At 36.5% G+C, this 15433-nt stretch overlaps 1 protein-coding gene across 5 annotated transcripts in view; it reads left to right on the top strand.

Annotated features, from left to right (window-relative positions):
- Nucleotides 1-15433, top strand: part of Rimklb (ribosomal modification protein rimK like family member B) — a 77729-nt gene that overhangs the window by 27492 nt on the left and 34804 nt on the right. For all 5 annotated transcript variants that reach the window (XM_078015281.1, XM_021720864.3, XM_078015279.1 and 2 more), the window contains exon 2: nucleotides 10998-11224. In XM_078015281.1, coding sequence (XP_077871407.1) covers nucleotides 11050-11224 — 175 coding nt within the window. In that variant the 5' untranslated portion in view covers nucleotides 10998-11049. The remainder of the gene's footprint in view (nucleotides 1-10997; nucleotides 11225-15433) is intronic.

Genomic DNA, 15433 nt, shown 5'->3' with positions numbered 1-15433 from the left:
ATCTGATTGCTTCGTTCTACTGATTTTCCTTTCTATTACTATTTATCGCAATTAGTATATTATAATGATATATATATATATATATATATGTGGGATTCATTGTGATACATTTCTATATGGACATTCCATTCCTCCTCCTCTGTTATCAGTTCCTTTTATCTATTGGTCTTCCATTTTTGTGACACACACCCCCCCCCCTACACACTTTTTTATTCCTTCTCCCCCCCCAACTTTTCTCATTTAAGAGAAAAATTTGATCATTGACTTTTGAGTCTGGCTTATTTCACTTAGAATATTGTTCTTCAGGGCTGGGGTTATGGCTCAGCTTTAGAACACTCACCTAGCATGTGTGAGGCGCTGGGTTCAATCCTTAGCACCACATAAAAATAAATAAATAAAAAAGTAAGGGTATTGTGTCCAACTACAACTAATATATATAAATAATGAGAATATTATTCTTCAGTTTCTATTCATTTACCAGCAAATGACTTAATTTTATTTTATTTTTTTGTGAGGGGTACTGGGGATTGAACTCAGGGAGGGCCATTTTACCACTGAGCTATGCAACCTTTTTTAAAAAAAATTTTATGGGAGAGTTTTGCTAAGTTCCTGGGGCTGGTCTTGAACTTGTGGTTCTCCTGCCTCAGCCTCCCAAGTGGCTGGTATTACAGGTGTGGGCCACAATGCCTGGTGATTTCATTCTTTTTTTTTTTTTTTGGCTGAGTAAGATTTCATTGTGTCTGTATACCATTTTCTTGATCAGTTCATCTGTTGACAGACACCTGGGCTGGTTCCATAAAGTGGCTATTGTGAATTGTGCTGCTGTAATTTTTGTACCTTACTTAAAAGAGCTGCAAAGAAGTTTTTCTCTCCTTTCCTCAATCAAGATGGGTGTTTTCCTTTAACTTATCTTTCTTGTTAATATTTTTGTCCCTATCCCCTTTCTCTCTAATTTCTAACAATAATTCATATATACTTTCGTTGTTTTTCTTTCCTGGTACAAGGGAATTCAATTCAGGGTCTTTTGTTAGGCAAGTACTCTACCACTGAGCTACATCCACAGACTACTTCTGGTAGACTTTTGTTAGAGTAAAGGAACCACTAACATTTTATACACATGAAATTTTGTTTTGTGTGTTGAAAAGAATTGTATTAGAACTCAGTGATGAGGAACAAACCTTGATAAACGGCTCTTTAGCCAAGACCCGAAATGTTGTAAAGTTGGCATTAAAAGGTAAAATTTTACTAAACCAGTTAATACATGATTTGAAGGGAGACTATTGGGATCTAGAATTGAAACTCTCCTGAAATCCAGACTGTGTTACTTAATGCTGTTGTTAGTATTTTATAAATTTCTTAACACTGTGCAGTTTCTTAATCTATAAAATGGTTATTACAGTGCCTAAGGTTGAGTTGAAATAGCATTTATGAAAGTGCTCAGTAAATTAGCCCAGTATCTTAATTTTAATAAGGCATGCAGTCATTCAACATTTTTAAACATTGTGCTTGTATTATATATCTTAGTGCTATTTCTGAGGATAGACAAGAAAGTGTAATTCATGTTTATAATAAGATTTAAAAGTATTGGGGAAATAGGGCCAAAACTTTTCAATTTTGTGTAATGAAAATTATAGGAAAGGGGCTGGGGTTGTGGCTCAGTGGCAGCGTGCTTGCCTAGCATACATGAGGCACTGGGTTCGATTCTTAGCACCACATACAAATAAATAAAATAAAGGTCTGTCAACAACTAAAAGGTATTTTTAAAAATTAGGAAAAATGTTCATAGCCCCCTGAATGTCTTATGGTCCTAGTTTGAGAATTTAGGTTTATTTTTTGAACATGCTTTCAAGTGTGATTTATTTTGTAAAAGAGAAATTGTCTTTATGGTAAGTAGAATCATTTTAAAAAGATGATAGCTTGCTTGAAAACATAATGAATTAAGAATTCATCTCATAGTACTGGCAGATCCCGGTTTAAAAAAAAATCTGTATTATAGTGTGATGGTGCTAGAAGGAATCTACGTTTATATAAATTCACACACATATATGTAAATGATAATGTACGAACATAGAAGAAGGATGATTGTAGGAGTCAGGGGAAACTTAACAAATGTATTAAACATTTCAATTCAGAGTTTTGAAGTAGATTGGTCTTGAGTATATATATATATATATATATACACACACACACACACACACACACACACACTCTCACTCTCTCTCTCTCTCTCTCTCTCTCTCTCTCTCTCTCTCTCTCTCTGTGTGTGAGTGTATATTCAAAGCAATAGGAAACAAGAGAGTACAGTAAGTCTAGAAAATTGGAAGTGAGAGGCAGTAGAAGATTAGTTCATAGGCTTTTATAGTATTCTGGTATATGATGAATGTACTAGACATCAAAGAAAGTGAAATTGAAGTAATTAGGAGATAGGATTAATAGATTATCTGGTAAGTCCACAATCTGTAGAGAAAGCTGACCACCTGTGAACTAAAACAAGTTGACATTGAGTCTTGAGTCAGTTGGCTGGGCAGACCAATAGACTGGAAATCAGGTAGGGTGTCTGTGAGTCCTGACTCTTGAGGCAGAATTTCTTCTTTTTAGTTTTTGCTCAATAGCAAAATCTTCAACTGATTGGATGAGGCCCTACCACATTTAGAGGTTAATCTCCTTCATTTAAAGTCAACTGATTATAGGCTTAATCACATCTACAAAATATATTCAGCAACATGTAGATCAGTGTTTGATCAAAAGGTGGGCATCATAGCTTAACCAAGTTGACATAAAATTTCATGACTGCAACAGGGAATACAGGCACTGAAGCAGGTATGTGAATTGAAAAAAAAAATTATGTGTCTTTTGTGTAAGTCCAATGAGCCAATAGTGGGTGGCATTAAGTTAGGGTGCTTGGTAGGCTGATTAAATAGATCTGAAATTCAGTCTTAGGCTCCTGGTTGGGAAGAAATATTGGATCCATGTTTCAATAGTAATTGAAACCTGGATGAGGGTGATTTTCCAGAGAAGAAAACAGGATTTAGGAACACGGCTCTGAGGATTATGTACAGGAGAGCTGTCAGAAGAAAGGAAATTAATTGAAAGCCAGTGGATGGGAAAATTGAATGTTTTCGTTGAAATCAAGTCTGTAGCAATTTACAAATGGGGTTTTATTCTAGTGTACATCATAATAGAATTGTATACAAATTATATAGTATATTATATCCAGTTAGCCCTCTCTATCCCTGGTTCTACTTCTGTAGATTCCACCAACCTAGATTTGAGAAAAAAAGAACACTTGATCATATACAGATTTTTCCCCTTGTCATTATTCTTTAAATGACACAGTATAACACATGTATATAACATTGACATTGTATTAGATATTATAGGTAATCTAGATACGATTTAAAATATATGGGGAAATATGCTTAGGTTATATGCCTGTACTATGCCGTTTTTTACGTGGGACTTGATCGTTTGGGGATTTTGGTATCTCACAGGAAAGGGAGGTCCTAGAATCAGTCCCCCTTGGCTCCTGAAGGATAACTGTATATGTATTTCCTTTCTTCCTTTCTTTCTCTCTCTCTCTCTTCCTTTCTCTGTCTCTCTGTCTCTCTGTCTCTCTGTCTCTCTGTCTCTGTCTCTCTCTCTCTCTCTCTCTCTCTCTTTCTCTTTCTCTTTCTTTGTTGTAGATGGACACAATATCTTTATTTTATTTTTATGTGGTGCTTAGTATTGAACCCAGTGCCTTACATGTGCGAGGCAAGCGCTCTACCACTGAGCCACAACCCCAGCCCCAACATTTATTTTCTTCAGTTGAGTTCTGACTTAATACATTATGGTCTTATCTGGAGTTAAAGGTTTTTCTGATAGTAAAAAATATCTTAGTATCTTTAGATGTACACTTATAGGTACTTTTTTGCTTTTTCTTTTCTTTTTTTTTTTAAATTTAGTTGTAGTTGGACATAATATCTTTTGTTTATTTTTTTAAAGAGAGTGAGAGAGAGAGAATTTTTTAATATTCATTTTTCAGTTTTCAGCGGACACAACATCTTTGTTTGTATGTGGTGCTGAGGATCGAACCTGGGCCACACGCATGCCAGGCGAGCGCGCTACCGCTTGAGCCACATCCCCAGCCCTTAACTTTTTCTTTTACTCTATATTTGTTGCAAATACTATGCTGTCTCATTTGTTATTCTGTAGGCGAAGAGATGAATCTTTTCATAAAATTCTTTTATATTTTTTTATTGGTTGTTCACAACATTACAAAGCTCTTGACATATCATATTTCATACATTAGAATCAAGTGGGTTATGAACTCCCATTTTTACCCCAAATACAGATTGCAGAATCACATCGGTTACACATCCACATTTTTACATACTGCCATAAAATTCTAAATGCTCATAAAGTATTACAAGGTTTTGACTCCAAACATTGAACTTTCCCCTTTGTTTATTAAGGACATTTGAACCGATGTGAAAGTGATAAGCTTTAGATACTGGAATGCTTATTGAAACAATTTTTAAGGTAGAAAAAAGATATCTTTATTTTGGTCTAAATGGGAATTAAAAATCAGAGTAAATAATTTAAAGCAATACTCTCTAAAATATCTTTTAAAGCACCTAAACAGGGACTCAGGATGTGATTCAAGTGGTTGCGTGCTCCCCTGGCATGCATGAGGCACTGGGTTCAATCCTCAGCACCACATAAAAATAAAATAAAGATATTAAAAAAAAATTAAAAAAATAAAGCACCTAAACACTTTTTCATTTTTTAAAATATCTTTATTTTCATGTGGTGTTGGGGATCGAACCCAGGGCCTCACCTATTGTAGGCGAGCACCCTACCACTGAGCCACAACCCCCACTCCTCTTTTTCATTTTTTTAAAAATATAATCCTACAAACATGTAAAAGTGTTCATTTTTCTCTACATCCTCTCTAGAATTTTTGCTATTTGTATTCTTGATGACTGTTTTTTTGTTTTTGTTTTTGCTTTGGTATTAGGAATTGAACCCAGGGATGCTTAACCACTGAGCCACATCCCCAGACCTTTTTTAACTATTTAGACAGGATCTTGCCTAATTGCTTAGGGCCTCACTAAATTGCTGAGGCAGGCTTTAAACTTGTAATCCTTCTGCCTCAGCTCCTGAGCTACTAAGATTAAAGGCTATGCCACTTTATATAAGTATAAATTCTCACTGAGTTTGGCGCCTTATACCTGTAATCTCAACAGTTTAGGAGGCAGAGGCAGTAGGATCTCAAGTTTTAGACTAGCTTAGCAAACTTAGTAAGACCCTTTGTCAAAATAAACAGGGGTAGGGATGTGTAGCTCACTCCTTGGTTCAATACCCCCTGTGAACGGTCCCTCCCCCCCCCAAAAAAAGTGAATTCTATTTGTAGAGTTTTTTTTTTATTTCTAAGAAGATATTTTTCCCCCATAGTATTTACTTGACACCTTAGTATTTATGTATTATTTTTCTTGATATTCTGGGAGAAATAACAAAATAGAGAACAGGAGTTAGTGATATGAGTTCGTATTCTAAGAAAATGGTATGTATGTGGACATTTGTAAATGCTGCGTTTATCTTACACTGCTGAAGAATATTTTCTTACAGATACCTTTATTACATGATCAAGTTTCCTCCTTTTATTTATTTGTTTATTCATATGTGGTGCTAAGAATTGAACCTAGTGCCTCACACATTCTAGGCAAGTGCTCTGTCACTGAGCCTCACCCCCAGCCCCCAAGTTTACTCCTTTAAGTGCCAGGAAAAGTAACTATTTTACAGGGGACTCTTTTGCATCTTTTATTTATTTTTTGGTACTAGGAATTTAACATGAGCACTTTACCTCTGAGCCACATTGCCAGTCCTTTTTATTTTCATTTTGAGACAGCTTTGCTAAATTGCTGAGGCTAGCCTTGAACTTGTGATCCTCCTGCCTAAAGCTCCTGAGTTTTTGGGATTATAGACACTGGCTCCTATTTTTTAAAATTGTGAATGTCATTTAAACTTTACGATTCTGGAGCATCAGTAAGATAGTCACTTTATTAGTGAACTTTTGCCTTCTGTACTATATAGGTTTACTGTGCTGTCCAGATTTTTGTGTTTGTTTTTGTTTTTGTTTTTTTTTTTTAAAGGCTTTTTTTTTTTTTTTTTTTTTTTTTTAGTTCTCAGCGGACACAACATCTTTGTTTGTATGTGGTGCTGGGGATCAAACCCGGGCTGCACGCATGCCAGGCGAGCGTGCTACCACTTGAGCCACATCCCCAGCCCTTGTGTTTGTTTTTAATGGTACTAGGGATTGAACCCAGGGTTGATCTACCACTGAGCTACATTCTCAGTCCTTTTTATTTTAAGATAGAGTCTCACTGAGTTGCCCAGCCTGGCCTTGAACTTGCAATCCTTCTGTCTCAACCTCCTGGTGCTGGTGTACACCACTGTGCTCTGCATGCTTTCTGACTTATCAGCATTTATTTTTCCTTTTTCCTTACTAGTTTTTTCTTTATTTTTTTATGTGTTGCTGAGGATCAAACCCAGTGCCTTACCCATGCTAGGAAAGCAAGCACTCAACCACTGAGCTATAATCCAAGCCATTTTTCCTTACTGTTAGTATATACAGACAACATCAAAATGTTGAAAAGGTAGAAAAGTAGATGTTTTAAAATTTCATTAAGGATGGATATACTGTGGCCAGTGGAGTGAGGTGTCCATTTGATGTTAGCTGCCTGAGATCAGGAAGACTGTGGAAGAAAGAGCTCTAGTCACTGTGTTTGGCTCAAGGACCTTTCTGGGTCTCAGATGTGAATCCTGATAGTATAGCCCTAAGGTAAACACATGTGGTGGCACACTCCAGTAATCCCAGCAGCTCCAGAAGCTAAATAGCAAGGGGATTGCAAGTTCTAGGCCATCATTAGCAATTTAGGGAGGCCCTAAACTACTTCTTAGTAAGATCTGTCTCAAAATAAAAAAGGTCTGAGCATATGGCTCAGTGGTTAAGTGTTCGGGGGCGGGGAAGGAAAGAAAACAGAAAATGAAGCTGGGTACAGTGGCACATGCCAGTAATCCTTGCTGTTTGGCAGGCCAAGTCAGGAGGATCCCAAATTCAAGGCCAGCCTGGGAAACTGAGTGAGACCCTGTTTCAAAATAAAATTATACAAAGGCAGTGGGGCAGGATTTCACTCAGTAGTAAAGTGTTCCTTGATTTAATTCCCCGTATCTCAAAAACAAAACAAAACAGAAAATGAAATGTGATAGGAAGCCAAATCTGAATCTATAGTTGTTGGTTGCAGTGTAGAGACATAGAATTGTCCTCAAGGATGTCGGGTATAGCTATTAAACTAAACAAGATGATATTCCTAGATACATAATCTGCCAGGAGTTGCTGCAGTGATTGAGTTTGCAGCTATGCATTATAGTCTTTTCAGCTTGTTGGTCAGGTAGTATGAAGTGATCATCTCTGTACCCCACCTGCTCTGACTGGATTTATAAAAAACCACCTCACAAAAGTGTATCTTATTTAGCATTCAGGCAAGTGTTAGAGTGAAGAAAATGGAGTATAAATGCCAGAAATAAAATCACTTGACATTCTGCAATCTAAAGTCAGGAAGTCCTTTTCTAGTAAAGAGGGAAATTGAGAAGATCCACGAGAGCTGTTGTGTTGACAGCATCTCTTTGAATGTTAGGCACACATGTATGCAGACAATGTACCCCTTGCCCTGCATAGGACCTGAGAATGAGCTGAGGGAATGCAGTTCCTTGGGAATGTACCATTGGCCTCTTCCAGCTTTATGGCAATTGGGGATTATGTGTGGCATCTGCAAGAAAGCTATAACCTATACAACTGCTCCTTCTAACCCATTGCAAATCAGAGAGCAGAGTATAGACTTGCTTCTAGACCTGATGCCAGGTCCAAGTCTTTGAACTTGACCTGGGTGATAGATTTTGAACTGGAATCCCAATAGTTATGATTCAGACATCTTACAACAGTTATCTGACAACTAGAGGTTTCATGTGAAAAAAACAGGTTGACTGAAAGTTGTACTATTCAAGGGGGGTGGGTAGATATTTGTATTGTTTGATTACAGAATTACTAGAAATATTTGGGATCCATGAAGTTTTCAACAGCTGACATTAGTATCAGCAAAACATTTTTGTTTCCTAGTTGCCAATGGTTATAAGGTTTCATTCTGATTGCTATTGGGGTAAGAACTGCCACACTTAGTTGGAAGCCCACCACATAATCAAATTAAATCATCAGTGAAGAGATGAGGCTCAAGAATCAATTGTCAGGGGAGAAGGGACTGACATGGCTTGAGTATTGGAGGTTAATGGCAGTTTTAATAACTGTATATACAAATATTTTTAAGTGTTTTTTTTTTTTTTTTACTTTTGGTACTTGGGATTGAACCTGGGGAATCTTTACCACTGAACTACATCCCCAGCCATTTTTATGTTGAGATGGGGTAATCTTTTGGGGGTAGGAGGAGGTAGGGATTGAACTCTGTTTTATTTTGTATTTTATTTAAAGATGGTCTCACTGATTTGCTTAGTGCTTCACTTTTTGCTGAGCCTGGCTTTGAAATCTCAATCTTCCTGTTTTAGCCTCCCGAACTGCTGGGATTGCAGGCCTGTGCCACTGTACTCGGCTGAGATGAGGTAATCTCAGTAAGTGGCCAAGGCTGGTCTTGAACTTGGCCCATAATGCATATTTTATTTCATTACATCTGGTGATTATTATTATCTCCTCTCCTCCTGCTACCTCCTCCTCCCTCTTTCTTTTTCCTTTTCCTCTTCATCATAATCATCATCAACAGCAGCATCGGGGTACTCTTATCACCCAGGGTCTCACTAGATTGCTCATGCTGATGTAAGACTTGCCATCCTCCCGAGTAGCTGAAATAATGGGTTTGTGCTGCCATGTCCAGCTTGGCAGTCATCTTCTAATGAGGTTTAAACATCACAAACTATAACACAAAGAGTATAATTTTTAATTTACAGATTGACCAGAATTGAGTATAATATGTTATGTGAGCATGGTTCCTTCCTAGTGTAAGTTAATATCATATTTAGAATAGATATCCTTCTTATTTAATATCAGTGACTTATTTACACCTTTGAGGAAGTGGGTTGAGGGATAGGTAGATTGAGAATAGCATAGGTGAGTGAGTTTGACAGGCATGGTGTAGGTCAACGTGCACTGTTGAATTTGGTTTTACCATATTTCCGAGGATCAGGTCCTTCCAATTGTATATCTGAGAGAGAGTGGAGGTGTGCATGAAGGACCATTATAGCTGCTGCTCTTCATGAAGCTGCTGCTGATCCCTTTGGATTTTGTTATCCTCTAATCTTTACCCTTTGTTTTTGAGTTAGTTTTACCACCTTATCTGGGATAATACTTGAATAGTAGTCAGCCCTCTATGCCCTGGTTCTGCATCCATAGATTCAGTCAATATTGTATTGAAAATATACAGACTCTTGGTATTTTTAAACAAAACAGTAAAACAACTACGTACATAGTATTTATACTGAATTAAGTCTTATAAGTAGCCTAAAGATGATTTAAAGTTTACAGGAGGGCCGGGTGTGGCCAGTGGTGCAAGCTTGTATTTGCAGCAACTTGGGAGGCTGAGGCAGAAAGATTCTAAGTTTGGAGCCAGCCTTGGTATCTTAGAGACCCTGTCTCAAAATTAAAAATTTAAAAAGGGCTGGGAATATAGCTCAGTTGTAGAGTGTTCCTGCATCTAATCCCCAATGATGTGTACAGTTGTATAAAAATATACCATTTTATGTAAGGGACTTAACTCTGGATTTTGTTGTACCTGGGAGTAGGATGTGGTGTGTAGGCAGGGGGTGGAGTTCTGGGATACCTAGAGCACCACCTCTTGGATACCTAGAGCAAGGGACAACTGTACTTGAAACTTTTTAAAAACATATATATTTTTAGTTGTCAATGGACCTTTATATATTAATTAATTTATTTATTTGTGGTGCTGAGGATTGAACCCAGGGCCTTACACATACCAGGCAAGTGCTCTACCCCTGATCCACAACCCCGAACCCCTGAAATTATTTAATTAAAAAAATTTTTTAAACTTCCTTCTTATTCTCAAACTCATTTTGTTTATTTTTTGCCTTCCAGGAAGACAACTTTAAACTGTTGTCTTACTCAAAATCTAGTGACTTTTTATCACTGTGAAAAAAGTCCTTTTTTTTTTTGTATTCTAGTAAACTGAGTTTCCAAATTTCTATTTAAAGAAAGAATACAAACACTGAGTAAGAGCATAGTGTTCTCTGACTGAAATGGACAAAATTTAGTGTGCGGACCTGGGCATTTACTTTGATTATTCAAAGTCCTTTTTCTTCTTCTGTATTTATTTTGATTAAAATTACTACGTAAGTGATGTCAGCATTTAATTACCTAGTAACATCAGTGCTGTTATCTCATTTTGTACTATTACAAAGCTTGGGAAGGAAATTGAATGTTAAGCTAATTACAGATACAAAATATACATAATGAGACTACTGATGGGAAATATGGGGTATCTTGTTGATGATTGGGATTTCGTCTATTTCATGTCAAGAAGGAGATTGATTTTGAGTGAAGAAATAAAACTGAAAAGGAGGTGATCAAGTTGAAGTATATTGCTAGACAATATATTGGTCTATGTTCTTTCTTTATGTCCCACCTTTCTTTGAAGTGACCAACTGAAATTATTAATGTTAAGCTGCAGTGAGAGTTTCCTTAAAGGACAAAAGAGAAATCTTATTTCTGGAAAAGTTACCAGTTTCTATATTTTTACTAGTATATAATTTTTAATTTGAATGAAAATAAGAAAGGCATAGTATCTTTACCTTATTCCTAGCTATTATATAATAACTATATTATAGTTATTGCATAGTTTTGTATACTCAGCATTTGCATGTATAAAATCCAAACATTAAGTAGATTCCTTGATTTGCACTTGATTTCTTGATTTGTATGTATATTTTTTTCCATCTAGAGTTTACATTCAAGAAGAAATAATCCAGAAGAGAAAGAACAAGCAGATCAAGATGTGTAGCTCTGTGGCTGCAAAGTTGTGGTTTTTGACAGATCGTCGTATCAGGGAAGACTATCCCCAAAAAGAGATCTTACGAGCTTTGAAGTCCAAATGTGGTGAAGAGGAACTGGACTTCAGGGCTGTGGTGATGGATGAGGTGGTGCTGACAATTGAGCAAGGAAACCTGGGTAAGTCTATGCTGACTGATCTTCTGAATTTTTGCTTGGAATAGGGTGAATCTTTCTGTTTTAGGACAAATGAATCATTAATAGCCTTAGCATTTTAAGCATCATTTGATCATAAAATCTAGTGAATTTTATGGAAATAGTACTAGTTTCCTAATTGGATTTACGAAACACAGGAAAGAAGTTTAAAATGACTTTCTAGTTTTCTTCTATTTTTATTGTCTTCTAATTTACAGTGCTGGAGATTGAACTCAGGGGCTTGCACATACTAGGCAAATGCTCTACCTCTGAACTACATTACCAATCCTACTTTTTAAAAATTTTATTTGAGACAGGTTCTTTTTAAGTCATCCAGGTAGACCTAGAACTTGCCATCTTCCTGTCTGAGCTTTTGGATTAGATGGGACTACAGGGTGTGTGCCATCATTCCTTTCTATTTCTATCTTCTAGTTTTAAATACTTGTTTATAAGGAAATCCTAAGGGAATTTGTATCTTTCAGAGGTCTTGTTAACCCATGTACAGTGACTCTTATTTTCATTTTCTTTACAAAATAATGTGTGGCTTAAACTACTAAAATAGTTAAGGGTAAGTGTGCGTTAATGATGTGACTAATGATGTGTGTTAATGATAAAAATACTTCTGGTATTTGTAATATTTCACATTTGTTTTAGAATTAAAAGGGAAAGATACCCTGGAAGAGCATAGCAATTCTTGAGGTCTAAATTTCAGAAATCTAAATTTTTGCTTTGGAAAGTTACGGTTTGTTAACATAAGTGGTATTTCTGTCTGGGAATTTCATATGGTATCAGAAAAGTGGAATTTTTTATTGGCTTTAGAACATAACTTGTAATTTAGTATTCTTCCTTTTTTGGTACCGAGGATTGAACTTGGGCACTTGAACACTGAGCCACATCCCCAGCCCTATTTTGTATTTCATTTAGAGACAGAGTCTCACTGAGTTGCTTGGCACTTTAGTGTTACTGAAGCTGGCTTTGGACTCACAATTCTTCTATCTCAGCCTCCTGAGCCATTGGGATTACAGGCGTGTGCCACTGTGCCTGCCTATAACTTGTAATTTAGCATATGCACATTCTAGATCACTTAGGAAACAAACAAAAGTAGATTATTTACTTGCTTTGTGACTAGAATCATAGTGAAGCTCCATGGTTTTAATTTCCTCATTAGTACACTGGGGAGAGACAATTATTGTGTGAATTAAAGATATGCAGAGTATATTAAATTCTTACTTTTATTTGCTGTTAGAAAATAATTTTATTCACAGGGTGATTAAAAGATGCAGAATCTTGTCTAATTCCACAGATTCAATTAATAAGTAGACCATCTTAGACCAGTCTTTATTCTCAGCCTTCTTTTAACATTTATTTCATTCTTTGAGCATTTGTTGTTATGTTTCCATGCTATTTCATTTAAGTGAGTATTCTTTTTCTCTTGGATATAATTACCACTTTTTCTTCTTTTTATTTATTTTTTAATATTGGGGATTGAACCCAGGGGTGTTGTACCACTAACCTGTACCTCCAGTCCTTTTTATTTTTGAGATCTGGCCGTGAGTTTGTAAACCTCCTTCCTCAGCCTCCTGAATCACTAGGATTAAAAGTGTGTACTGCTGCACTGGCTAGTTACTAACTTTATAAGGATTATGCTCATTGTTTTATTTTTCAGTCCAATTTTTTTTTTCAATATATATGCCTAGATTTTCAGATTCAGAAGACATTGAGCAAACTCTCTTTCATTCTTTCATTGCATATTATTGGAGTATTTCCTAGATACTAGTTTACTGAAGGATATGGTATGCAAAATAAAACATAGTTCCTGTTTTCTAGAGGTCGTCTTTAATAATTATTCAAATACATGTAAAATTATTATAGCTTGCTTATAACTTATAGTATAAGTGTATGTGTAGTTATTGTTGAAACTGAAGTCAGAACCTCAGATACTTTTTGTTGGGAGCTATGCTCTTGAAGTGTGCTTGAGAAGAGATATGCCAGTATGAAACATTAGTTCACATAATACCACTCCCACAGGCTTTTGGTGTGTACTTCTGTGTTTTACAGATTAGAAAAACAATGGCTAGAGCCAGGGTTCTTTAAGAAATCTGGTGTCTCAATTGGGCCTGGTGGCAGAGCTTGTAATGCCAGCTACTTGGGAGGCTGGGCAAGAGGATTCTAAATTTGAGGTCAATGTAAGCAATTTAGCAAAACCCTGTTTCAAAATAAAAAAGGGCAGGGTGTGGTGGCGCATGCCTGTAATCCCAGCAGCTCAGGAGGCCGAGGCAGGAGGATCATGGAATTAAAAGCCAGCCTCAGCAAAAGCAAGGTGCTAAGCAACTTAGTGAGACCCTATTACAAAATACAAAATAGGGCTGGGGATGTGGCTCAGTGTTCAAGTGCCCCTGAGTTCGATGCTTGTTACCAAATAAATAAATAAATAAATAAATAAATAAATAAATAAGCAACAACAAAAGGGCCAGGCATGTTACATGCTCAATGGTTAAGCTCTGGTTTGATCTCAGAGCTTCAAAAAAAAAAAAAGAAAAAGAAATCTAGTGTCTGTCTAGTAGACAGACAAGATTTGGCAGGTAGAAATTAGTTTGAATAGTTGAAAAAGATCTAGGGTTGAAAACTATTACTCCTGCATTTTTTTCCTCAATTTGCCTGCTATATATTTTCACTTCTATGTCAACTAGCATTTCTATGCCAGTTTGTCAAAGCTGAACTCACTTTTTCCCCTACAACGTTCTTCTTTATAACATCACTTTTCTCACATACACCTGGACTTGTGATGACATTTAAAAATTTAACTCTTTTAGAGCCTGTCTTAACACAATTTTCTTGTTTATTTTCATTCTAAATTTTAACCATTCTATCTTCTTATTCTGAGTCAGACAGTCGTGGCCTCAAATTTTAATGACTACAACAGCCCTTTAGCTCTTTCTCTTTAGCTCTTTCTCTTTTCACATTGGTCTTTCCTCTTTATTTTTCGAATCTTCATTAAACACTGCTCTGATTATCTTTTTTTTTTTTTTTTTTTTTGTACAAGGGCCTGAACCCCCAGGGGCACTTAGTCACTTAGCTACATCCCCAGCCCTTTTTATTATTTATTTTGAGACAGGGTCTCACGAGGTTGCTTACAGCCTCACTATATTGCTCTGGCTGGCTTGGAACCTGCAGTCCTCTCCTGCCTCAGCCTCCCAAGCTACTTGGATTACAAGCGAGCGCTGCCACACCTATTCTGATTATCTTAACATCCATTAAGAAGTATTCAGGAAATTATTATTCCCTATAGAATGGTATATACCTCTTGTGTATCCAGACATAACTATATAACTAGGTGTTTTTCAAAACTATTATTTTACATTATTTAAGTATTATGTCATTTTAGGGAATGTTATATTACCATTTTATAGATGAGAAAACTTTTTCACAGAATTCTCTTTTTCTACATAGTACCTAAAACAATGGTCTCCAATAGATTTTCTTTGAATCCAGCTTCATCAGTTAAAAATTTTTGGAACATTCTCCCCAGTATATGCCTATTTGGGGAAAAAAAAAATAATGCTAATCAGAGTTGGTTAGACCAAACTGGTCTGTGGTAGAACTGTGTCCTTGGGCTACCAGAATATATTTGCCCAGTTCATCTCTTTTATTGTCAGTGAGGCCTTGGTTTTTTAGCCTCTGTGCCTCATTCTCAGAACCACCGTCTCTGGCAGCAAGTGTGCTGTTTTTCCCAGCTACTTCATCCAGGTCAAACTACCCTTGCCAACCAAGCTGTGAAGGTAAAGATAGGAAATGGTAGCAGCCTTAGGCAAAAAAGCCATAGACTTCATTGTTCATACCCACAGTTCTACCCTTTTGGGGGGGTTATTATTAAATGTGTCTCAATTAATTTGTCTTTGGCTAATTTCCTGAGCCCCAAAAGTAGAATTTAGACACACACACATAGGTAATTTTGTAGTTGAATGTTTTGAGATGAGAATTTGTTCACTTTCTCATAATGGCATAGTTGGAAGTCTAAGCCTTTTTTTAAAAAAAAAAATAAATAACTTGGGCTGGGATTGTGGCTCAGTGGTAGAGCACTCACCTAGCATGCCTAGCATGGGTGGGACCTGGGTTAGATCTTCAGCACCACATAAAAATAAAGGCATTGTGTTGTGTCCATTTATACCTAAAAAATAAAAGAATTCGTATAAA

Source organism: Ictidomys tridecemlineatus, chromosome 6 (genome assembly GCF_052094955.1).
Source record: "Ictidomys tridecemlineatus isolate mIctTri1 chromosome 6, mIctTri1.hap1, whole genome shotgun sequence".
Taxonomy (NCBI): domain Eukaryota; kingdom Metazoa; phylum Chordata; class Mammalia; order Rodentia; family Sciuridae; genus Ictidomys; species Ictidomys tridecemlineatus.
The sequence above is the reverse complement of the archived record's forward strand: the minus strand, read 5'-3'. Positions and strand labels throughout refer to the sequence as shown.